This window comes from Staurois parvus, unplaced genomic scaffold (assembly GCF_062004578.1).
Source record: "Staurois parvus isolate SC_StPar_1 unplaced genomic scaffold, SC_StPar_1.0 ptg000564l, whole genome shotgun sequence".
In the NCBI taxonomy this organism is placed as follows: domain Eukaryota; kingdom Metazoa; phylum Chordata; class Amphibia; order Anura; family Ranidae; genus Staurois; species Staurois parvus.
The window spans coordinates 7,418,095-7,444,233 of NW_028318360.1; the positions used below are offsets into that span (position 1 = coordinate 7,418,095).

Genomic DNA, 26,139 nt, shown 5'->3' on the forward strand with positions numbered 1-26,139 from the left:
ATAGTAATTAATCCCCCATATAGTAATTCATCCCCCATAGTAATTCATCCCCCCTAGTAATTCATCCCCCATATAGTAATTCATCCCCCATATAGTAATTCATCCCCCATATAGTAATTCATCCCCCATATAGTAATTCATCCCCCATAGTAATTCATCCCCCATATAGTAATTCATCCCCCATAGTAATTAATCCCCCATATAGTAATTCATCCCCCATAGTAATTCATCCCCCATAGTAATTAATCCCCCATAGTAATTAATCCCCCATATAGTAATTCATCCCCCATAGTAATTCATTCACTTACCTTTGCTCCGCGCGTTCCTCTCGCCGTGTTCCCGCGCCGTTCCGGTCTTCAGGGCGGACTGTGAGAGGAGCCTAGCTCCCCTCACGTTCGTCATGCTGCCCCGCCTACACACATCCTGACAGCATCACGCTCCACGGGCCGGATTAAAAGGTCCGCCGGGCTGTAGTTTGCCCATTGCTGGTATAGACCCACATATGTATTGCACAGGAACACACAGCATGTTCCAGTCCGATTCATATCAGGGCATAGTCTGAACCGGCCATTACTCTCTGTGTGGAAGCATTGGTCTCTCTGCAGAAGTCCAGAACTAGAGCTTTCTAATCAGCAAGGAAGATGGGCTTTGCTGATTGCCGAGTGTTGGGTCAGACTCAGCAGTGGGTGTGTTGGACCTCTATAGAGAGACTTCTGCTTCCAAGCTAGCATAAACAAACGACTTACTGCTCTAGCAGATGCGCTTGTTGGGCGCGCTGTATTACCTGTATGTTGCCTCAGGTATGTACAGTTTACAGTGCTGTGTTTCGACTTTCTGTCTCATTCCCATAACAATAGAGTGGGACCGGGACTTCCATTCCACTCCCAGAACAAAATAAAGTCAGGCTGACCGCTGCTCCAACTATTCACGTGAAGCTATATATTCTATGAATTAATTGAAAGCTTCCTCTGCTGGGGTGGAGAATGTGATGTCATCTGCCTGCCACTCCACCTCCACGGCCAGTCAGAGGAAGTATGTATTCATTCGTAGAATACAAAGATTCCTGAGGGATAGGAAGTCCCAGTCCCACTGATGGATCACAGCGCTGTATACTGTATGTAGCTGAAGGTGTCCAGGAAGTACACCTGCTAGTACAGTAAATAATTTGTTTTGGCCAACTTAGGCCAATCAAACTACTGGCCTCAGGTAATACACAGAGATGAAACAAATCCTCCTACATAAGTTGTACCTGTTTATCTGCAGTCTTCACTTCACCCTACATCCATTCAAAGTGCAGAATTTATGCAGCTTGTCTGAGCTTTCAGAAAACGGACGGGGAGCTGAAGTCTGCAGAGCTCAGTGAGAATTCTGATTGAGAAGGGACACACCCCCTTCGCATAGTGCACAGGAACAGAGCTTAGACTGTCAATCACAGGCTGTGTACTGAGATCCCTCCCCTGTCACCTTTTTTCTTTTGGTGTCTAGAAAACTTGTCAGAATTGACTCATGAAGATAGCAGAGGAAGGAGGCAGAAGACAGAAATTACACTTAGGGTTTGATTTTCTAAAGGCAAAAAGACTGTGCACTTTACAGTTGCTCCGAGCTTATTAACCACCTACCTACCGGGCACTTATACCCCTTCCTGCCCAGGCCAATTTTCAGCTTTCAGTGCTGTCGCATTTTGAATGGCAATTGCGCGGTCATGCAACACTGTACCCATAAGAAATTTGTATCAGTTTTTTCACACAAATAGAGCTTTCTTTGGTGGTATTTAATCGCCACTGGGTGTTTTATTTTTTTGTGCTATAAACAAAAAAAGAGTAAAAATTTTAAAAAAAAAGTTTTTCTTTGTTTCTATTATAAAATTTTGCAAACAGGTAATTTTTCTCCACTGATGTGCGTTGATGAGGCTGTACTGATAGGCAGCACTGGTGGGCGCTGATAGGCGGCACTGATGGGCAACACTGATGGGTGGCACTGACTGATGGCACTGCTGGGCACCGATGGGTGGCACTTCTAGGCAGCACTGATGGGTGGCATTGATGGGGGGCATTGCTGGGCACTGGTGGGTGGCACTGTTGGGCACAGGTGGGTGACACTACTAAGTACTGATGGGCAGAGGTGGGTGGCAATGCTGGGCACTTGTGGGTGGTACTGGTGGGTGGCACTGCTGGGCACTGATCATCAGGGCACTGATGATCGGTGCTGATCCGTCCTCTGACAATTGCCGGTTATCGGCAGTACTTTCCTCACGCTGTAACAGCGTGAAGAAAGTGCAGCCGATAACAGGCAACTGTATTTACCAGTGATCTGCTGTCATTGGACACAGCTGATCACATGGTAAAAGGTTGCTGCGATTGGCCTTTTACCACATCACGTGATCAGCTGTGTCTGCAGGACATGGAGATCATCGGGTGCACACTCCCGGGGGTGCGTGGGAGGGCGTGTTCTGGGAGGACATCATATGACGCCTTCCCAGAACTGGACAACCGCGCTGTAGTCGTTATTTGTCTATAGCATGGTTGGCAAGTGGTTAAATGAGGTAAAGCTTCAGTTTGCAAAGAATACCCAATCACTTGCAAAGAAAATAAAAAAAACAGCATTTCTTGCTTACACATGATTGGATGACGGAAATCAGCAGATCTTCCCCTGATTTACTAAGCTCTAGAGCAGTGGTCTCCAAACTGTGGCCCTTTGCTAGTCTTTATTCAGCCCTTGGGGCACTGTTACTCCCAATGATATGAGGCACTGTTCCTCCTACTGACACTAAAAGTGAAGCATAATTCCTCCCACTGACACTGATGATGGAGCACTATTCCTCCCATTAGTATCAATGATGGGGCACTATTCCTCCCATTAGTATCAATGATGGGGCACTATTCCTCCCATTATATCAATGATGGGGCACTATTCCTCCCATTAGTATCAATGATGGGGCACTATTCCTCCCATTACTATCAATGATGGGGCACTATTCCTCCTATTAGTATCAATGATGGGGCACTATTCCTCCCATTAGTATCAATGATGGGGCACTATTCCTCCTATTAGTATCAATGATGGGGCACTATTCCTCTCACTGATACCAATGATGGGGCACTATTCCTCTCACTGATACCAATGATGGGGCACTATTCCTCCTACTAGTGGTAATGATGGGGTGCTATTCCTCCTACAGACACCAACAATGGGACACTATTTCTTCTACTGATACCAATGATGGGGCACTACTCCTCCTCCTACTGACTACCAACCCTGAGACCGTGTTTATTCCCACTGATGCGGGGCCTGGTATATTTTCTACCTCCATTTGGCCATAATCCAGCCCCCCTAAAGTCTGAAGGACAGTAAGCTGACCCTTTTGATTGAAGAGTTTGGAGACCCCTGTTCTAGAGCAACTGCACTTGCAGAATGCAACTGCATTTGCAAAGTGCACAGTCTATTTGCGTTTAGTAAATCAACCCCTTAGTGCTCTGTATTGAGACAAGTACACACTATAGAGGGATTTGCCTTGTTCATATTTCATGTCTGAGATTTATAACCACTTTAAAGGGACATTAGACCTTGAGTTGGGTTTTGAAGCTAAACTCCCAGCACAAAAAACTTTCACATGAATAGCCACAAAAGCTATAAATCCACTTTGTGTGCACCCAATGCCTTTGCAAACCTAGATATTACCTTGTAAAAGTAGCATTGAAATCGTCACTGTGCTGCACATAGCCTATGAAGAAGGAAGAGCTGTTAGAGGAACTCAAGATGCCCATCCACTACAGGCTGATTGCAGAAAACAGAGGTACGGAGGTGAGAGATCAGCAGTGATCGGTCTTTATTATGGGCAACTCCTGCAAACTGCAGTAGCTTCATGCTAGATTACTGCACAGATCTAGAGGGAATACACAAAGATCCAAATAGGAACACATTTTATGTAGACACAATTTGTATAGCCCAGAGTTCAGCTTTAATCTTTCCTTGCTGTATTCAAAGCAGAATAAAACATTTTGGCTGGAGTTGAGCTTTAAAGCCCCCCCCCACACACACACACACACACACACTTTTGTTCCTTTCAGCCTGAAGACTGATTGATTTTGTGTATACCATTGTAATATATTTCTTTTTGTGTAATTAAAAAAGAGAATAACACTACACTGTTTTCTTAAGCAGACTTACAATGATTGCTGCCAAAAACTGCGATGCCCCACCAGCAACATCCATTAACAACCTGTTGCCGGATCTGCCTAATGGACCGCTCTCGGAATACAGAAGAAAAGCCTCCTTCAACTGGAAGGATATGGCAATGTTTCTGGATGATGAAGACATTATTGCTTTTAAAGTAAGTTATTAAAAAGAATTCCCTAGCAGTCCTATGCATTGTCAATTATATTCAATTACATGTAAAGAGAAAATGAAAGGGAGTTGACTTCAGCACTCGCATTAAAGGAGAGCTCCAGGCTGTAATACTAAGTAGAAATAACTTAGTAAAAGCCCAAAGACATATTTGATATTATGTATGAATTCACTTAATTTTTACGTTTTTCTTTATTATTTATTATTTTAATGTACACATTGTTAGGGGGAGTACAACTCAGTCAATGGGAATCAATGGTGGAGAAGGATCTAGGAGTTCTTGTAGATCACAAACTTAATAATAGCATGCAATGCCGAGCTGCAGTTTCTAAAGCAAGGAAAATCCTCTCTTGTATTAAAAGAGGTATAGACTCCAGAGAGAGAGATATCATATTACCCCGGTACAAATCATTAGTAAGACCTCATATGGAATATGCAGTTCAGTTTTGGGCACCAAGTCACAAAAAGAACATTGGGGAACTGGAGAAAGTACAGAGAAGGGCAACCAAACTGATAAGAGGCATGGAGGAGATCAGCTACTGTATGAGGAAAGATTAGAGGAACTGAATTTATTCTCTCTTGAGAAGAGGAGATTAAGGGGGGATATGATCAACATGTATAAATACATCAGTGGTTCATATAGTGAACTCAGTGTAGAGCTATTCACCTTGAGGTCATCAAAGAGGACAAGGGGGCACTCTTTGTGTCTGGAGGAAAACAGATGTCTTCTCCAAATACAGAAAGGTTTCTTTACAGTTGAAAATGTGGAATAGACTCCCTCAAGAGTTGGTTCTGACCAGCTCAGTGGATTGCTTTAAAAAAGGCCTGGATTCTTTCCTAGCTGCACACAATATAACTGGGTACTAATATTTATAGGTAAATTTGATCCAGGGAATATCTGATTGCCTCTCGGGGGATCAGGAAGGAATTTTTTCCCTGCAGGAGCAAATTGGATCATGCTTTACTGGGGATCTTTTGCTTTCCTCTGGATTAATGGTGGGTATTGGATTATAACTTTTTGTTTTTTTGGTTGAACTGGATGGACTTTTGTCTATTTTCAGCCAGACTATGTAACTATCACTTGTTCAGGGCAAATTATAGCTGAAGCTTAATCAATTTATAATTTACCTTCCCTGGTTTACTCTCCCCCTTTGTTAACATGCTATTGACATTTTTAAATGAAACTTCTATTTACATTACATACTATATTTTGGACCTAGTGATGTCATCACTGGTGCTTTGTGCTTCTCTGTGCATTGTAGGCAGGTCACTGCAGACAGGAGGGGCCTGCAAGGCGCTGCAAATAGCTTTCTTTTCTTTTTTTTTTTAGTGAGTTTTATCTTGAGAAAAAGTAATATGTTACAGGTAAGAACTTCATACATGAATACGATCAGCAGAGGATTGAACGTTTGGTTCAATTTGGATCTTTAGACAAAAAGCCATTAGAACGTCAAACAATACACTTTCCAAAAGTAAGTCCTTGATAGGTGGATGGTGGATTCCTCAGGGGTCGTACTTATCAAAAGGGTGCGGGTCGACCCATGAGGGATCACAATAATACAAAAAACATAGTACCAATAATGAAGGGAGGAGAGGAAAGGGAGAGGGAATGGGGATACGGGAGGAAAAAGCATTTAATCATGTGTACCAAAAGTAGTAAACATAGCTTTCTGAAAACAACATACACCACTAGGTAACACCCACATGTGATGCTGAGCCTCCAGATTAAAAAGAACTGAAATCCACTGAATGAAAGGGGTAAGCAAGGACAGTCAGCCTTCGGGGGGGAAAGAGCTAATTGATGGTGGATATCCTCCAGCCAGGAAATGAGATGAGATCTTGCTGGCATGTGTACAGGTTGACGAAGACCAGGCAGGAACATTTTCAGAAGCAGCACTATGCAGCTTCCGATGGGGCTGCACAGTTAAAGGACAACTTGTACCAAAGATCCTTTAAAACAAACCCTTGCCTTTCTCGGAGCAACACAACCAGTTTGCTTTTAGCTCCCACTTACAGTAACATATACTTATTGTTCCTTTACTCCTCCATAATTTCTTTAACCCTCGGAGCTGAAGGCAATAGCCAGTGCTTCCAGGTATGGTGAAGCGTGTGTGACCTTCCCAATATCAGAGTGCTGGTAAATCACCAATGTTACATGAGCAAATCATAGCTCTGCTTAAAGCTTAACTCAGAGCACAAAACATTAATATTTATTTATTCCAGGTACTTATATAGCGCCATCAATTTACGCAGCGCTTTACATATATATTGTACATTCCCATCAGTCCCTAACTCTCAAGGGACGTACAATCTAAGGTTCCTAACTCACATTCATACATACACATACTAGGGCCAATTTAGACAGGATCCAATTAACCTACCAGCATGTCTTTGGAGTGTGGGAGGAAACCGGAGTACCCGGAGGAAACCTACGCAGGCACAGGGAGAACATTCAAACTCCAGGCAGGAGGTGCCGTGGTTGGGATTCAAACCAACGACCCTAGTACTGCCAGGTGGAAGTGCTAACCATTTAGCCACTGTGCTGCCCAATATAAATATATTGTTCAATTATATCAATCCACATTTTGCAGACTGAATGCCTTTGTAAACCCAGATAGTACCTTGTCAAAGTATCAGTGACATCACCACTGTACTGTACATAGCCTGTGCAGAGAGCAGAGCTGTGGGAGGGATCCAACGGCTCCACCCACTACAGACTGCATGCAGAAAACTACAGGTGGAGCGGAGAGAAGACCAGCCACACTGCACAAGGAGAGAGATCAACAGTGACTGGTCTTTATTACAGGAAGCTCCTGCACAGAGGAAAGGTTTCACACTGGATTACTGCACAGATCTTGAAGAAATACACAAGGGCAGGGACAGACTGACCATTTGGAAACTCGGGCACTGCCCGAGGGCCCGGGGTCAGTAGGGGGCCCCATGAAATGCCCCTGGTACCTTTTATATAGGCTTTTATGAGTTTGGGCAAGGACACAGGCCCCATGATCCCCTATTGCACGGGGGCCCCATGAGTTGTCAGTCCGCCCCTGCACAAGGGATAACAAGATTCAAGTAACAATACACCTGACTTTTGTATTAAGAGAATATTTGCTTGTCCTGAAGCTCAGCTTTAGGCCCCTCTCACGGTTGTCAGTTTTTCAGGCAGTTCTGATCAGACTCTGCATTCACCTTTTATGTATTGACGGGTGTAAATCGGACTCCACCCTGATCAAGTCAGCTAAAAGAAAACAGAAAGAGATCCGTCCCCCTCCATCTAGGCGAATTGGAGGGCAGTTGGGGGTAAATGGACAGCACAGTCCATTTACTTCTGCCAGTATATAGAGCTGAGAGAGCTCTGTCTGTGTCTACTCTGCAGAAACTGAGCGGACAAGGACCTGTCATCCGTCCACTCTGCTCTGATTAGCAGGAGATCAGCAGACAGATTCCCTCCTGATCATAACGGAGTCCCCTGCGTGTGAAAAGGGCCTAAATCTACAGCTGTAACATCTTGTAGGTTGCACCTTCCCTTCATGGTGGTTGAACAAAGAAGTAGGGCAGGAAAAGGAAGGTCAGTGTATGTATCTCTGGAGGTCTGCATTAAAGTAGACTTCTTGCTTTATCCTGCATAGGCAAACCATATAGTCAGTTTGAAATGGAATTACATTTTGCACTTCTGTGTATGTTATACAATGAATGTTGCATTCTGTCTCCAGAAACAAATCTTCTCCACGCTGGAGAGCGACCCGCTTTTCCATCGCCAACCTGGAGAGGAGCTTCGTCTGGAGAAGTACAGAGAGCTGACATTTCTGCGCTGCAGGAAGATATTCGAGTATGATTTCCTGACCTTCGAGGAAACTGTGGAGAAACCTCAGAAAATTCTGGTGCTTATAAACTGCCTGGGCATGTATGACTGGTCCCTTGCTGCTAAATATTTCCTGAATACGCAGGTACTTTTATAAAATGACCCCACTGACTCTCCACAAATCTTCTCTTTTCACAAGTCTCAGTGATTTGCTGTTTTTGTGTCTCAGGTGTTTGCGGGTGCTGTTGGAAATGGCGGCTCTGAGAGGCACCAGACCTTTCTAAATCAGATAAGAAGTATGGAGGTAAGTTCTGAGAGCTGTGAACAACAGATTCATTTTTAGTGTTATACAAGTCTTCTCCTACATTATGTAATATTAAACATTTACTACCTTTAAAGCATACAGCAGTGTTCCTTAGATATTTTGTTCAGTGTGCCACAATCATGACTTTACAGTCAGAATACCTTCTCTTCCATTATTTTAAAGCTAAGGACTCGCTCACCCAATTGCATTGCAGTAACACTCGTCACGTGCATTGGTGTGGTGCAGAACCATTACAGTGGTTAACCCTTTTATATATACCCAGTGAAGTGCATGACCTCAGATGATACACAGAGATGAAACAAATCCTGCTACATAAGTTGTACCCGTTTATCTGCCCTGTCTGCCTCCTACATATATTCAAAGTGCAGAGTTTACTCAGGATCTCTCAGCTCAGAAAAGCAGGGGGCGGGGAGCTGAAGTTACATCAGAGAGGAGAGCTCTCAGAGATGATTGGAGGGAAGTGACACCCCCCCCCCTTAACACAGCTTACAGGAACACAGCTGTCAATCAAACACTACCCTCCCCATCACCATTTTTGTCTTGGTGTCAGGAAAACGCATCTGAAGTAACTCATTCTTATAGCAGAGGAATGAGGCAGAACATATAAATGGATTGAGACAAGTACACACTATAGAGGGATAAGATTTGTTCATATATCATGTCTGAGATTTACAACCACTTTAATTTTGAGTGGTAACCCAACACACCTCCACAATGCACCTGCACACTGTAATGCACAGTAATTCAATATGGTGCATTGTAGTGTGGTGCGTTCGCAAAAATCCAACAGCGTATGACTTTTGATCTGTTGTGATGAGTTTGGCAACCAATTCAAATGAATAGGCTGCCTTAATACAACCCACATTATCATGTGTTACATTCACCCTAATGGGATCTTAGGGTCTCTTTATTTAGTTTTGTGAAGTTGTGAAGAATCAGAACCTCTGGCAGGTTTTTTTTTGTTTTTTTTTTACTGCCTTCTGTGTCTCTCTACAATTTCTCTTCCCTACTTTTCAGGTTTTGTTTGACACCTTCCACATTTCTTACACAGATCAGAAGCCAAGGTTCTAAACTTTCCTCTCTTTAATAAATACATTGTGTTAAAGGAATCCTTTTGTTCTGTCTGCTAGTCATGAAATAAACAATGTTTGACAAAGTTCTAACTCTTCCACATATTTTCATTACTAAAGTGGAAGTTCAGTTAAAATCTGTCACACTTACCCTTAGTGCAGGTGGTCAGACATTATAGCTAGTTTTTGTGTCCTTCACCTATAGCAGCCCCCTTTCCCATAAGGCAAGCAGGCCTACCAGTACTCGGTTTCCTCCAGAACTCACACGTAATGCTATAGTGCCTGGCTACCACGCTGGGGCAGGTGCGAACTGAGCACAGCAAACAGGTACATGCAGTTGGCAGATAGGCAGAGTGGTTCAATGACAGTCCAGGTACAAGGCAGGCAAGGTTCAGAATAGTCACGGTCAAATCTGTACTCAAGAGTCAGACAGAGTTCAGAGAGTAGTCAAAGTTCGAATCCAAAGTCATAAACAGAGAAATCCAAACAGCAGACAAACAGGGAGCATGGAGCACGTGTTAAACATACTATCATAAGCATGAGACTGCAGGCTTGGCTGGTTTAAATCAGGTCTCCACCCAGAGACTGGTTACATCAATTACCTTGCAGGTGAACAAGCAAACAGGGAGAATGTATCACAGCCCAAACCAGGATGCTCGAATTAGACCAGCAGCTATCAGAGAGCAGGAGCACTACACGCGCCTGAAAAAATCTAAGGCCAAACCTGCTCCCACCCCTATACAACTCAACAATAAGAGAAAAAGAAAAGTTACACAGAACAGATTTTTAACCAAACTTTGTGGAGTAAACTCCTACTCTTCCTCTACATTTCAACGTACCAGCATCAATACTATATTATGTACCAGTGCATCAAGTAACCTAAGGCAACAGTGGACAAATGACCATGTATCATACTCAATACACTAATTATACCACTCCAGGGCTGTCTTCCACCGTATCTAAACATTCTATCCATCTAGACCAAATTCACAGAATTTTTTGGGACATCCTCTGGCTTCATACGTCATTTCATATAGTGGGACATTATAATTTACCAATTTTTTTCCAGGCTGCCAAACCAAAGACATCCATTTGTGTCCAATATAACACTATCAATTTACGCACATAAAAGAATAGTAATCTCAAAATGGTTTGTGTGCCATTATCCATAATATCATTCTAAATTACTCACAGGAGGCAAATATGTGGGCTACAAATGTTTGGCAAATAGAACGCATCAGCTATGAACTGGGTAACTTGGGATCACAGTGGTTGGACCTATGCACATTCCTAAACCAAATGCAGGAATGTTCCCTCAGTCACCAAGCATTTATGACATGTTGCAGAGTTCCACCTATCCATCTTAAATAATCTTAGTGGTGTATAATACATCTGGTGTAGATATCCAATCTGTATCATCTTATCCTTAGAGGAGATGACAGAAGCCACATATGAATGAAGCATCTCTGACCATCTCTGAGCCGTAAGGTCTGGGATAAGAGCACTCCATCGTTCCCTGGTTCTATGGCATTGTCTACTATCTATCAGAGTCCGTGCATAGTTATAGCTTAAAACCAATTTATTATGCTCCAGCCTCAGTAGGAATGTCTCTAATTTAGTGTTAGAAAGAGATACCACCTTCTTAGGCATCTTTATTTGAACATCGTTGCTTGAATAGTTTTAGAATGGGGGTGAGTGCAGGTTTAGCTTTAGTTATATTTTGACTGAACTTCCACTTTAATTTTCCTGCTTAAGCTATGGGTTAAAATTGTTGTTTGGTATAATATCTCCTAGATTTTACACTAGTAATCAATTGTTTCAACCTAGATTTTTGGATGCTTTGCACTCACAGAATTGAGCCATGGCAGCAATACAAAGGCTATTCGCACAACTGCAAACTTTGATGCTTCAACAAAGGTATGCAGCAGGAGACTCTTAACAAACTGATGACTTTGGAGTTAAAAGGAAATGTAATGGTTTTGGCTCAGTTTTATAGTAAATGTCTTGTGCAGTCACCACTCCATCCACCACCATGATCTTCCCCAGAGCTTCTTCCAGGTCCTGCTTTGCTCATGTTTGGCCATTGGGTGCATTACTGCATGTCTGAAGCAATAGAAATCCAAAAGTGTTAGGAACATGGAGAAAAGTGTTTTTTTTTAATGTTTGCAAAATAGACTTTTTATGGTTTGTCTGGCAGAAAAACAAATATCTAGCTCCTAGCAGTTTTTGCTGAGAGACATTAGCAAACCAGTTGTTGTCTTCTTTCAGACACAGCTGTCTGGTGAGTCTCAGCAAGGAGTCATTCACTTGTGTGTATAGATTGAGTTACTGTGCTCTGTAAAAAATTTGCTTTTTTACATTTAGGGAGATAGCGAAAAACAAGTGAAAAGGGGCTCAAAGTTTTACTTGCTGGATCAAAGACAGGATACAACATAACAATATGCAATATTTCATAATTACCTACCAAAAAAGAAAAATATATTTTCTTAAATGTTGTTTTAAAGCCCTGCCCATAATAAAGAAAGAGAGAGAAAGAAAGGGAAAATATATACACAACCTCTGCACATATATTTTAACTGCATGCAGTGCATAAAAACATATAGACTTATTTAAAGAGATGCTGTCACTTTGCCCTGTCACCTCTCCAGCATTGTTTGAGCCTTGAGGGAATGGGAAGGTAGAGGTTGCATGCGTCCCCATATCTGGAAGCACTGGGTATTTTGCACTGGCTGAGACAAAGGAACGAGTGTCACGGGGTTGCTGGAAAGTAGGATAGGTTTGGGGCATACACAGACATTGTTGCTTTTCCTTGAAAGAGCAAAGTGACAGGGTGTCTTTATTAATGCAGTGCAAAATAATTAAGTTGTTAAAAGTACAGTAACCAAAAGCCACCAGATTTTAGTTTAATGTAATCAAATTATGTAAGAGTTGCTTTGGTTTTCTGCTCTCTTCACATCTCTACTGTACTTTGTATGACCTCAATGAAGAGTAACTGTAGGGTCACAGCTAAATACAGCTTTCATTCTGGTGGTACAAAGCTGTTTAAAAAAATAAATGTTGCTGCAACTGCTCAGGCTACATTGGCAGTGTTGTAGTTTGCAGTGTCGGGCCGTGCATTTCACACCTAAGCCTTCAGTGATCTCCTACCTGAATTATTCCAGCAATTTTTGACTGTATCCTTCAGCATGGAAAAAAATGGCAACATGGAAAATGAGGGGCCTAGATTAGCCAGGGTTGACTATAAAAAATGTAAATAAAATGCATTATACTCACAAAACTACTGATTATTTGTACACATCTTCTTTCCTTTCCTCAAGAAAAGTTTAATTACTCTATTGTACAGGTTGTCTGTGTGTTTCAGTTCCAACATTGAGCTCTTTTCTATTGCAGTGGGGGATAATTCTGAAGGTCAAGTCTGTCTAGTCATATTTCTGGCATATGTTATTGCTAGATGCCCCAGTGTTTCCAACTTAGAATTGGTTAAAGCATTGGTCTCCAAACTTTTTAAACAAAGGACCAGTTTATTGTTCTTCAAAGTTAAGGGGGGCCAGACTGTAACCTTTAGGAGTAAAAAAAGTCCTTGTGTCAATGGGACTTAACAATCTTTATTAGGGGGAGGAATAGTGTCAGTGGGAGGAATAGTGTCCATTGTTGGTGTGAGTGGGAGGAATCGTGCCCAATTATTGGTATCTGTTGGAGAAACAGTGCCTCAAGAACCAAATAAAGGCAAGCAAAAGTGCCATATCTGGCCCCTGGGGCCACATTTAGAGACCACTGGGTTAAAGCAACAGTTTCATTGCCATTTACTGTAAACTACAGGAGCCAGCACCATCTTCCAGGGGCATGGACCCTTGCTGGGAAGGGGAGACGGCTTCCTCCACTTACCGCTCAGGAGATGGGCCAGTTCCTTCAACTCCCAGATCCCTGTCCCGCTTCTGGAGAGACGCATTCCTTGCTGGGAAGGGGAAACTACTTCCTCCACTCCCGGGTCATCATATTACTGCTGGAGGGTGAGCCAGTTTCTTTATCTCCCAGATCTCTGTCCTGCTACTGGACGGGTGCATTCCTCCAACCAAGCTCATCCTGTGAAGAAACAGGTTTATCAAGGTGAGTAAACATCTGCCAAAAGGGCTTCTATAGCTGGGGGTTGAGGTGGGCAAAGCACACTGTTACTCTGCCCCATTGTTGACACTTCAGCTGGGATTTCAGAGCTTTTGATTGGTACTTCCCAATAGTCCCAGGCAAAGGGAGCCCTGCTCAGCTGTCTGTAAGCGATCTCCAGCTCCTATTCCTGAATGGCTAGAACCTCCAAATTTTCCTGTGCCCAGAGCACTTACCAGATGTTCAGCATCTGGCCCCTGTAAACCATGATTTCCTCCAAACACTACTCCAGATTGCTCCTGAAGTCAGGGTCCTCTTACAGCCTTCCATACAGCGTCCCCAAGCCATCGTAGTCAAAGCCCTCCGTCAGGATGTCATCCACTGTTCTAGGGCACACTTGGTCTACATGCCAGCAGAGGGCTCTGCAGCTGTCCTCCAGCCACATCTCTGCCTAGACCAGCCTGCTTAACTCAGCTGTCCACCCCTCATGCGGTTGTTCCCCCAAAAACATCACCTGCACTCCACTTCTCCTGGCTACTTTTTAGAACTCCCAAGGACACAGGAGAGGAGGAGAGGAATGGATTCCCACTTTAAACAGTGACAGGGAATGGAGTGTGCACTCAAGGGTTACACCGAGGGACACTGTAAGAAGGAGTCACCAAACACTCAAGCAGCAATGCTGAGGCGGCACCCTGGATTGGGTGGAAGAAAGATATATACATCAAGAGGCATCCCATAATGTAGTACACCAGCATACGGAAAAATACATAGGCTTTTGTGTCACTTTAAATTGGTGAGTTTCATTCCGCCTTAAATACCAATATTGAGAACTGATTACAATACAGTATATGCTGACTGTGTTTTTTCAAATAATAATATTATGTTGTAATCTTATGTGTTTCATTTTTCTTTTCTTTTCCAGGAATTTATAATAAACTCCCCAGATTTTGAGGCAGCTAAATTCTGGGTGGGTAATATGGGGAAGACTGCCACCCATGCTGTCGTCTATGCTCAGCTGTATACATCAGATGGACAGTGCCATGGATTACACTCCTTTGTTGTGCAGGTGCGAGAACTTCCCTTTATCACATTTTCAGTTGGATAGACTACATCCTTTTTTATTGCTTCAATCACCCAAAGTAAAGCAGATACAAAAAAGCTGTCAGGGCTCCAGGTATGACCAGAGGTGTGTGGACTGACACAGGGACACACGGGCTTCAGATATGTTATAAACAATATAATTTATTAAGACTAACAATACAAAACTCAGTGCAAAACTAAACATAAACACAGTGCAAACAAACTAAACCACCCACCGATAACAATACATACAATACAAAGAGTAGTCAGGAAGGCCGGGTCAGTAGCAAATGGGCAAACGGAGTACCAGGAACAGGTGGGAGAGTGGTCGGGGGCCACAAGCTGGGTTCAGTAACTCACGGGCAGCGCTGTACAGAGGGTCGGGCAGAGAATGGTCAGGGTCACAAGCCAGGGATCAAGCAGGAGAAGTCAGCAGAGGTCAGGATCAGGCAGGGTCGGCAACAAGTCAGACAGGAACAGGAATACAGGATACAAGGTACAGGGGCCCATGGAAAAACACACACCAAGGCCCTGACTGTGAGTCTGGCCATTCCTTACATACAACCCCTGCAATCAGCTTCAGGTGTTTGGCTGATTGCAGGGGTGAGTCTCTGATTGCTGAGAGCACCCGCTGGCCAGCCCTGGTACTGCAGCCCACAAGGCAGGTGAGTCCCACCGTTATTGGCAAGTCCGTTCCTGACAAAAGCAGAGTAATTATTTTTGTACGTATTTACTGTTTGCATATGAGTAAAGTAGGGCAACTTTGCTGCAGGTAAGGGACACAAATTATTGAAGCAAGAGCGTAAATTAAGACAAGTAGCATTTGCAAAATAAGTAGTACTGTAGCAATGGCAGCATCCATGTCCTCTCAGAAAAGGTTTCCTTTAAAGGATAACTTAACCTTTTGACCAAAAATAATAAAGGCACATATTTGCAAAAAATGTGCATTTATTATTTTTGGTTGCAGGAGCCTGTAAAGCATTGCATCAGTGATCAGCAAATCGCTGGTGCCATGCAGATCTCCTGCGGACCTATCAGTATATCTCCATGCGTATACAGGATGTACGGGCAAGCAGGCAAACTGACAGGGAGATTCAGTGAACTACAACGGTGCTCCACAGTGACTTGGTAGTTCATTGAGAGCTGCAAGCTGACAGCCGCTAAGGCTGTCAGGACTTGTAGTTCATTCTTGTACAGAACACTGTGAGTGAATGATGCAGCCGTATGGGTGGAGCCCTGCACATCCACGCTGGTTTTAAAAAGTGACAGCTTCTATGGGGAACTTCTGCCCGTACTTCTGTCACAGGAAAGGAGGGGGACCAGGCAGCAGCTGCAGCATTGGGAACTTGTTATATTTACCACCCTAAAAACATATTGCCAATGGTGAATTTATCCTTTAAAGTAGAACTATAGGCAATATTTTTTTTTTCATTTTGGATAGAACAAGGGAGGGTTATAATCAATTTTTTTTTCTCCATCTGTGCCCCATTGCTGACATTTCCCTTTACTTTCTAAACAGGAAGTGAGAGGAAATCCCTGCAAATTAAAGGAATTCTTTGGGGACTCCCAGGTCACCAGAACTAGTATCCCCTTTGGAAGATTTCCCCTCTATTACTTTTCTGGGGACAACCCAAAATTTAAAATTTTGGTTTACTTTTAATGATAATTGCTAAAAGGAAAAATAGAGAGGGTAAATGCCCTTATCAGGGGTACAGAATGCAATAAAAACCTGACAGGCATTCTGATCCTCTGCATTCTATCCAAAACTAAAAAAAAAAGTTTTGCCTTTTAGTTATATTTTAAAATAACTGGATTATAGTTTTTGAATTCTTCAACCCATGTATGACTGTAAACTGGCCATACACTAAAATATTTTTTTCATTCAGCCAGTGGGCTGAGTGCAAAAAATATAACAGATGTCTCTATACAGTATACATATTTTCCACCTGGCTCTTTCAATTTTCCAGTCAAAGGGTGTTGTATGGGGGGAGGGGGCAGATTGCACCACCATCTAAGCAAATTTCTGCCGGTTCATCAGGACCCAGCTCAAATTCAGTGTGTGGCCAGATTTAGAGTCCCAGATGTTTTTACCAAAATTACACCTGGCTTATATTATGATATAGAAATTTTATAAGAAAAGCGCCAAAATAAATATCACAAGTTAAACCTCAAAAAAGCTGCAAACCTAACCCAAAAAAAGTACATGATACAAATAAACATAGGAATGCGCTTAAATTATATCAAATTCTCAAACTGTGCAAAAACAAAGAAAATATATCACATCATAAAAAATTATATAAAGCAAAATAGTGTCCAAAATATATGTGTATATAAAGTCCAAAAAGATCCGTGACAATAGTAAATAAATCTGAAAATCCGTGTTCAAACAAATTCACAGTGATTGAATCCACCACCAAATAAACTGAATAAACTCACCAGAGCTCTATGCTGATAAAATTATAACTCAGCATAAGCGCTATTGCTCTGGGAGCGATGGTCTGTAGAGAATTCCAAGGTCTGGGAGCAATACTCTGCAGCAAGGCACTCAGCACAGATGAAATCACGCAAATGTATGGTCACCGTCTCTCCATAAGATAATAGCAGTACTCGGGGAATTAAGAGAGAAAATTCATGGTGCAGTACATTTAAAACCACGTAGTTTATTAAAATATGATAACACACTCACAAAAATGGTGTCTCAGCCGACACCAGCAAAAACAGCCTTAAATCTAAAAAGACCAGCCCTGCTCACCGCGGATGAAGCCGCCGACAGTCTCGGGGAACGTCCTGACGTCACATCCATCAAGCCCCGCCCTACGCGTTTCGTCAGTAGACATCCTCACATCATACTGAAGGACCTGTCAGTATATCTCCCTGCCCATACAGGATGTACGGGCAAGCAATCAAACTGACAGGGAGATTCAGTGAACTACCACGGCGCTCCACAGCGACTTGGTAGTTCGTGGAGAGCTGCAAGCTGACAGCCGCTAAGTTTATGTTCTAGAAAGCCCTAGCCACCTTCAGTATGTTGGCAGAACAGGGAGGTTACTAAAATCGAGGATAGGATAACATCTAAATAATATCAAAAAAGGCTATAACAAACATAGTATGTCAAGACATTTTAAATTAAAATATAATAGTGACCATGGGCTGTTGACCTTTTATGGGATAGATAAGGTTAAAAAACATTGGAGAGGCTCAGATATGATCAATGAAACCTCTAAAAGAGAAACATTTTGGATATATGAATTAAATTTGTTAAGACCCAACAGGTTAACTATTGATATCGATTTACATTTTTTTCTTACCAATTTCTGATTTCTGGGGATTAGAATAGAGTTCTGATGGGAGTGTTTATATATATCTTTTGATAGCAAAATTGATGTTGGTAGAATGCTTCTTTAAATATGGTACTGGCCCTTTAAATAACTTGAAGATTTGTGATTTATTTATTGTATGTTTTTTTGATGTATAATTATATATTGGGGTAGAATTTTGATCTCTCTTTGATTGGGGAGTTTTTAAATATGTATTTTTGTTTATGCCCTGTAGAGGTTAATATAAGAATGTATAAGTTGTGCTTATAAGAAATAACTCAGTTTATTATGGATTATACTTACCTGTGATTGTGTATATGGGTATACATATATGTATTTTAGGTTTATTATTTATCCAATACCTTTTTGGTACTATTTAATCCTGCAGAGATTGAGCGGTATTGTGTTATACAATATCGTTTGATTGAATGAGGCTCTGCCGCAATGCGGCTGGTGCAGAGTATACAGAGTGAGAGCATGGCGTCTGACATCCATTCTGCTCCGTGAGGACGCTTAGTGACGAAACACGTAGGGCGGGGCTTGATGTATGTGACGTCAGCACGTTCTCGAGACTGACGGCAGCTTGACCCACGGTGAGCGGGGCTCGTCTTTTTAGATTGAAGGCTGTTTTTGCTGGTGTCGGCTGAAACACCATTTTTGTGAGTGTGTTATATTTTAATAAACTACGTGGTTTTAAATGTACTGCACCATCAATTTCCTCTCTTAATTCCCCGAGTACTGCTATTATCTTATGGAGAGACGGTGACCATACATTTGAGTGATTTCATCTGTGCTGAGTGCCTTGCTGCAGAGTTTTGCTCCCAGACCTTGGAATTCTCTACAGACCATCGCTCCCAGATCAATAGCGCTTATACTGATTTATAATTTGATCAGCATAGAGCTCTGGTGAGTTTATTCAGTTTATTTGGTGGTGGATTCAATCACTGTGAATTTGTTTGAACACGGATTTTCAGATTTATTTACTATTGTCATGGATTTTTTGGACTTTATATACACATATAATTTGGACACTATTTTGCTTTATATAATTTTTTATGATGTGATTTATTTTTTTGCACAGTTTGAGAATTTGATATAATTTAAGCGCATTCCTATGTTTATATTATGATAGCAGTATAGATACGAGATAAATATAAGTTCTGTTTTGTAGAGTCCTTCTTTAAGTGTGTTTTTTGAAGCCTATTTTTATAATGCAGCATAAGCTTTATATTTTAGTCCTAAATTCTTAATTAATAAAGCAATTAAAGCAAATGGCTTGTGAAATGTTTATTTGCTTAATTAAGCCACACAGTTGGTGTCCCTGGTGTTGTTTGGCTGACAGCAGTCACAGCAATTAACCTTGCTCTAAATTCCAGCCACAGGTATGAGGCCACCATGCTGCTTCTCACGCTTGTTTAGTCTATAACAGGCCAAGCTGCAGTGAAGCTTTTACCCTATTCCATTTACTGGGTATATTTTCTTGCCATAATGTACCGTTCTTATTGTGCTTTATTGTCACAAAAAATAAAAACACCTTTATATTAGAGAGGTATTTAAAGAGACCAACTTAAAGTGATATTAAAGGCAATTAAAAAAATAACAAACATATCATACTTACCTTCTCCGTGCAGTAGTTTTGCACAGAGCAGCCCCGATCCTTCTCTTCTCGGGTCCCCTGCCAGCACTCCTACCCCCCCTCCTGCAACTTACTGTGGGGGCACCCAGGCAGACTCGCTCTTGAGCTGTTGCTCTGCGTGTCCATTCACACACTGAGCCACAGCTTGATCCCGTTCCCTCTCTCGCCTCATTGGCTCACTGTCTGTGGACGATTGCTATCTCAGCCAATGAGCAGGGAGAGTCCCCGGAGAGCCGAGGCTCTTGTGCACACACATTGCTTGATCACAATGGGGCTCAGATAAGTATTAAGGGAGGGGGCTGCTGCACATTGAAGGTTTTTTACCTTCATGCATAGAATGCATGTAGTTAAAAAAAAAAAAACCTGGAGCCTTTACATCCACTTTAAATTACAGGTAAAAGTAAAGACAAATCAAGTGTCTTAAATGAATATTTGCAGTATTTTTCTTTTACATAAACAGTTTTTTGTATTTACTTACAATGTTTCCTTTGGGTTTATTGGCAAATTTGACTAGTGTAATAGAGTTAATTTCCTAGCACAGTCCCCTCCTTCCTTGCTCCTATTCCTTCCCTCTTCTGGGAGTGTCTACTTACTGTCTGTGCTGGCCCATCTCTTCCACCCCTCTCCTACACCTCCCTACATGACCTTTTTATGTAGCTGCTTTGGATAGTATAGATCTTGGATTGTAAGCTCCAAGGATCAGGCCCTCCTGTCCCTCTTGTATTGAACTGTATTGTTGCTGTATTGTCTCCCATTATATTGTAAAGCGCTGAGCAAACTGTTGGCGCTATATAAATCCTGTATAATAATAATAATTGTCACTTGATGAACAGCTCTGAGTCTGCTGGGCCTGCTGACATCACATCAAAGATGGAGACACCCATTAGCAGTTTCAGCGCTTTAAAATGTCTACACATGGGAGGCTGTTGCAGAAAAATACCATGCATAAAATACATTAAATGCACATATAATGGTATGGGAAGATTTTGTTGAAATGAATGGTCTGGTGACAGGGTTCCTTAAAAGAGACCCAGGTATGATGAGGCTTATGCAAGAATATCCAGTTATAAACTAATATAACTGTACAAACTTATTTTTTAAAAGATAACCCCCACACACACTTGTATTTACTTGGCTAACATTTTAGCTGGACTTGGCTGCTGGGTCCCTATATATTTGCATCTTCCCAGGGGGGAAGAATTACCCTAGCAGCTGGAAACCTTCATTAGAACTTATTTCAATTTATGAACTTATTTTATGTATTTGTGTTGATTCATTATATGCATTTGGGTGGTAGTTACTATAGCTAATTCCCAGGCATGAATTTCAACTTATAGTGAAAATTTTAGCTGGACTTGGCTGCTGGGTCCCTATATATTTGCATCTTCCCAGGGGGGAAGAATTACCCTGGCAGCGGGAAACCTTCATTAGAACTTATTTCAATTTATGAACTTATTTTATGTATTTGTGTTGATTCATTATATGCATTTGGGTGGTAGTTACTATAGCTAATTCCCAGGCGTGGATTTCAACTTATAGTGAACATTTTAGCTGGTTAGTACTTCCACCTGGCAGCACTAGGATCGTCGGCTCAAATCCCAACCGTAGCACTACCTGCATGGTAAATGTTTAGCACTTCCACCTGGCAGTACTAGGGTCGTTGGTTTGAATTCCAGCCACGACACCTCCTGCCTGGAGTTTGCATGTTCTCCCTGTGCCTGCGTGGGTTTCCTCCGGGATTCTTCTCACACTCCAAAGACAAATTGGTAGGTTAAATGGATCCTGTCTGAATTGGCCCTAGTATGTGTGTGTATGAATGTGACTTAGGAACCTAAGATTGTAAGCTCCTTGAAGGCAGGGACTGATGTAAATGTAGAGTACTGTATATATGTAAAGCGCTGCATAAAAATTGATAGCTATAAGTACAGTATTTTCTGGCGTATAAGACTACTTTTTATACTTAAAAATATACCCCAAAAATTGGGGGTCGTCTTATACGCCAGGTATAACATGTGAACCTTGAGTTTGTTTGGGTCAAGCTGGCTGGATGTGTGGCAATACTGTACATACAGTATACTGCTCTGAGCCAAGCGGTTTCAAAACATACCGGTACGTCCCTACTGTAATCAGCCCACTGGATGCGTGTATGTACGGTAGCTGCGGCTACATACAGTATACACTGGGCCAATCATGGCAAGTGATGTATTCTACTAATGAATACAAAGCCTGCTCGGATTGGCTGACTCAGAGTGGTGTGCTGATAATGTCACAACCTCAGCCAACCCAAGCAGGCTTTGTATTCATTAGTAGAATACATCGCTTGCCATGATTGGCCCAGTGTATACTGTATTTAGCCGCAGCTACTGTACATACACACATCCAGCGGGCTGATTAAAGTAGGGACGTACCGGTACATTTTGAAACAGCTTGGCTCAGTATACTGTATATACCACAGTGGTATATACTCAGTATACTGTATATACCGCACATCCAGCGGGCTGACAGATTAATCTGTCATAGGGACATTTGTTTTGAGCCAGCTTGGCTCAGCACGGTATACTGTATGTACATTACTGCACATCCAGCGGGCTGTATATATACTGTATACTGTATGTAGCCGAAGCTACCGTATTACCGCACATCCAGCAGTAACCATCTGATTTGGAATTTGATCCATATGATGACTGTCTTACAAATGTATCACAAGATGTCATTCATGAACTTATGATGTCAGACGATGAACATGAGGATTTTGAAGGATTTTAAGTACCGGTAAGTCATAACCATTTCAATTAAAAAATCTGATGTTTTTAAACGGTGTTGCCTCGGAAGGGAGAGTATAGCCCAAAACCTATGTTTTAACTGGAAAATTAGGGGGTCGTCTTATACACCCAGTCCCCTTATACGCCAGAAAATACGGTACCTGTAATAAATAAATCACATAAATAAATACAGTGTCAGGGGGTCAGAGTTCACCTGCTAGTTGCTGCCTGTCAATCACCGATCACACATGGCCCAGTGAGAAGGTGGGAGAGTGTGTGTGCAGTTAGAGGAAAGGCCAGTATCTGTCACACATTTCATTTACAGCTGATTCCATAATTGCCTTAGAAGTGTCAGTTGCCTTTTTTTCTCTGCTGACAGTTTCCTTTTAAATGTGTTTTGACAGTTGGTGTTGCATGCAATTTTTTAAAATTTAAATGGGGTTTTTTTCATGCATAAGATTTGCATTACTACAACAGAATGAAATGTTTATTGCAGCCTTAGACCTATTTTTTTATTCATTCTAAGGCCTCGGTCACACCATGTGCAGAGACATGAGTTTTTCTACATGTATTCTGCAAGGGCACAGGGAAATCAATTGTTCTCTATGGCCTGTTCACACCACAACACTAATATTGTGTGCAGATTCTTTCTGCAACATGTATAAAACTCAAGTGAAATCTGCACATTCTTTCCATCAGTTTTTCTGCTTGTATGGTGTGAACGAGGCTTTAAGCAACTGAAGTTTAAAAGCATACTCCATCTTTCTGACCATACGTTTAATGTTACGTGTAAGGCCTGATTCACATGGGTGTACTGCAGTGTACACCCGTGTGAGGGCCGTGTTTACCCACACAGGGATGCATTGGTGTTCCGTGCATCCCTGTGCACACATTCACATTCATGCCAGTTGGGACACAACAACTACACAGACAAGGCTGCTGCTTCCAGTTTGACATTTATGCCAGCCATAGACGGGTCGAAAATCGGCTGATTTGCGCACCGTTAGTGGGTTAATTGGTCGTCCATTTTTCGGGGTTTTTACACATTTATTTTTTTTTTTTGGGCATGTTGGAAAATTTGCAGCCGATTTTCCCAGCAATGATGGGCAAATCGGCCGATCGTTTTGCAAAAAATCTGCGCATGAGCCGTGACCTGCAAGAAGAAGAAAAAGAAGAAGAATAAGAATTCCAGTCCGCTATTATATTTTATATGAAAAAGTCTTGCGGTTGCAACAAATGTATCCATTTGTATCCAAATAAAAACATTGTAATCCAAATAATGTTTTACAATGTTTTTATTTGGATACAGATGTTTTTATTTGAATACAAATGGATACATTTGTTGCAACCGCAAGACTTTTTCATATAAAATATAATAGCGGACTGGAATTCTTCTTCTTTTTTTATTCTTATGTATTGCTGTCACATTGTATGGTGCGCTCCCCTGTCTCTGCAAGGGACAGAAGTTATGGGGTTAATGCCGGCCGTAGACGGGACGAAAATCGGCCGATTTTTTTTTCTTTAACGTTGGTGGTAACATCGGCTGATCGAACGATTGATTTTTTTTTTTTTTTAAATCAGCCGATTTTCGACCCGTCTATGGCCTGCATTAGTCATTGTGTGGGTGTACATGGCCCCCGATTGCAGGCAGTGTGTGTTCAAGGCCATAGATCCGGGCCTGCATGGAGGTCTGATTAGAAGCAGCAGCTGTGTCCATGCACTGACATGAATGGGACTGCCTGCACAGGGATGCATGGAACACCTGTCCATCCTCATGCAGATAAACACAGCCCTGCACGCTGTAGTACACCCATGTGAACGAGGGCTAACATGAAATATGTCCCTGTCTGGCTATTTTACTCCTTGTTACTAATAAAGAAGATTTTTACCTTCACCTTGTTGCTGTCTTTTTGTGGTTTGAATATCTATACACAAGGAGATGGAGACTGCTGGTCTTGCACAGTAATGGACATGGTCTAGCCTAAGAACTGTCAAAATGGGTTGAAGCACCACATTTTGGTTTGATTTAAACATGTCCCTGTGACTTTAAGGAGGTTTGGGCTCCCTCCAGTCAGACCTACCCTAATTTACCCACTGCTATATGCACTATTTTGGAGACTCTCAAAACTATAGAGTTAAGACCGCAGTATACAGAGGAGCCTTGATGTGGTCACTGCGGCTTACACATATATTTGCAAATGTGTGCAACAAAACCCTCCATCTTTAACATGAATTGTTAGACAGGTTCAATTTGTTTTTGTTTGTAGGCTAGATGATAAACGCTTATGCACGTTTATGAGCGTTTGCATTTAGAAGCTTTTTTTTAACATAACCTCAGGAGACCTTCCAAACTGCCCAGAATGCACTGAAAAACAGTAAAAAATTAACTATTTCAGACATTTTGAGAGAAATAGAGAGAGCAGAAGCAGAGAGAGCAGTATGTGTTGAGATTTTCTGGCTGTCTTTTCTGGTTGTATTCACTATGGATCCCATCATAAGTATAATGCGGCACGTTCTACCATTTTTTCCATCACGCAAAACCTGGAACTGACTACGCTGGTGTACCGGGTCCATTTGAATACATGGAAAACACTTTGCATGCATTTCTGATGATGAAAAAAGGCTCTGGACAGCATCTGGATATGGAACAGTTAAAAAACGCTTCTAAACGCAAGCGCTTATAAATGCGTTTACACGTGTTTACAAGCATTTGGCATTTGAAACGCTGATAAAATCTACTCCTGAACGCAAGTTTAGTGTGACTGTAAACGGAACTGCCTGTAAAAGACCATGTGTACATGGACACATAGGAAAACATTACGGAGAGTTCAGGGGCTGCTGAAAAAAACGCAGAAAAGCTCCTGAACGTCAGTTTATCAGCTGCAGTGTACATGAGCCCTTAGTCTATTTGAATGGGTTTTAAGAAGTGTTGTTTCTCTTCTAGTCTGTTCATACGCTCACATTTTGGCTGGCCCTTCTGTTAGGGTTACCCCGCTTGGTTTGTGTGTCTGTAGGACAACTAGGCATTGACTGAAATAACACCGCTTTATTGACAATCACGTCTATGTTAGTGCTGTGTATTGTCTGCTTTGTGAACATTATCACTGTTTGGCTGGATGTTTTTCCATAGCTCCGTGATAATTGATGTCTTTGTCCTGGCTACACTATCATAAAGATTGAAAAACAAAGTGGATTCTGAGGAAGCTCAGGAATGCGTCAATGCATTCATCCTTCGTTTTGCATGTTTGCCTATATTATATGAACTTTTACATTGTATTTGTAGCTGGTATTGAATGTTTTTAGACAGTGATTTTTTTTTAATCTGTAAAATAAAAATAGGCATTTATTTTCACTTGTTATAATTCTTTTCCTTTTATGTATTTGGGCACCTTAAAATTTCTATTTCCCCAGTCTTCTTTTTGGACGGACATGGGGGCACTTCCTTTAAGAACGTCACTGTCTCAAGCAACATTGAATAATTTTAATCTGCTGCTAGCATATGTAAATAGATAGGAAAGTATATCATATTTACTTGTTTTAATTTTTTTTTTTACATTTCTTCAGTTGCTACCTGGTTTCTGGCCTATTTAAATGATGTCATACATTCCAGGAGTGTTCCAGGGGGGGAGGTGCTCAGCCAAGCACACCCCCCTACCTGTGTGCCTGAGCTAAGGGCAGATGGATTCCTGGAAGTAAATGCTA

The 26,139-nt window shown here is 41.8% G+C and overlaps 1 protein-coding gene across 1 annotated transcript in view; it reads left to right on the forward strand.

Annotated features, from left to right (window-relative positions):
• The window catches only part of ACOX3 (acyl-CoA oxidase 3, pristanoyl), a 170,252-nt gene that overhangs the window by 15,827 nt on the left and 128,286 nt on the right, over positions 1-26,139 (forward strand). The window contains exons 2-6 of the mRNA XM_089691574.1: positions 4,162-4,330; positions 8,058-8,291; positions 8,376-8,450; positions 11,369-11,458; positions 14,565-14,708. Coding sequence (XP_089547700.1) covers positions 4,169-4,330; positions 8,058-8,291; positions 8,376-8,450; positions 11,369-11,458; positions 14,565-14,708 — 705 coding nt within the window. The 5' untranslated portion in view covers positions 4,162-4,168. The remainder of the gene's footprint in view (positions 1-4,161; positions 4,331-8,057; positions 8,292-8,375; positions 8,451-11,368; positions 11,459-14,564; positions 14,709-26,139) is intronic.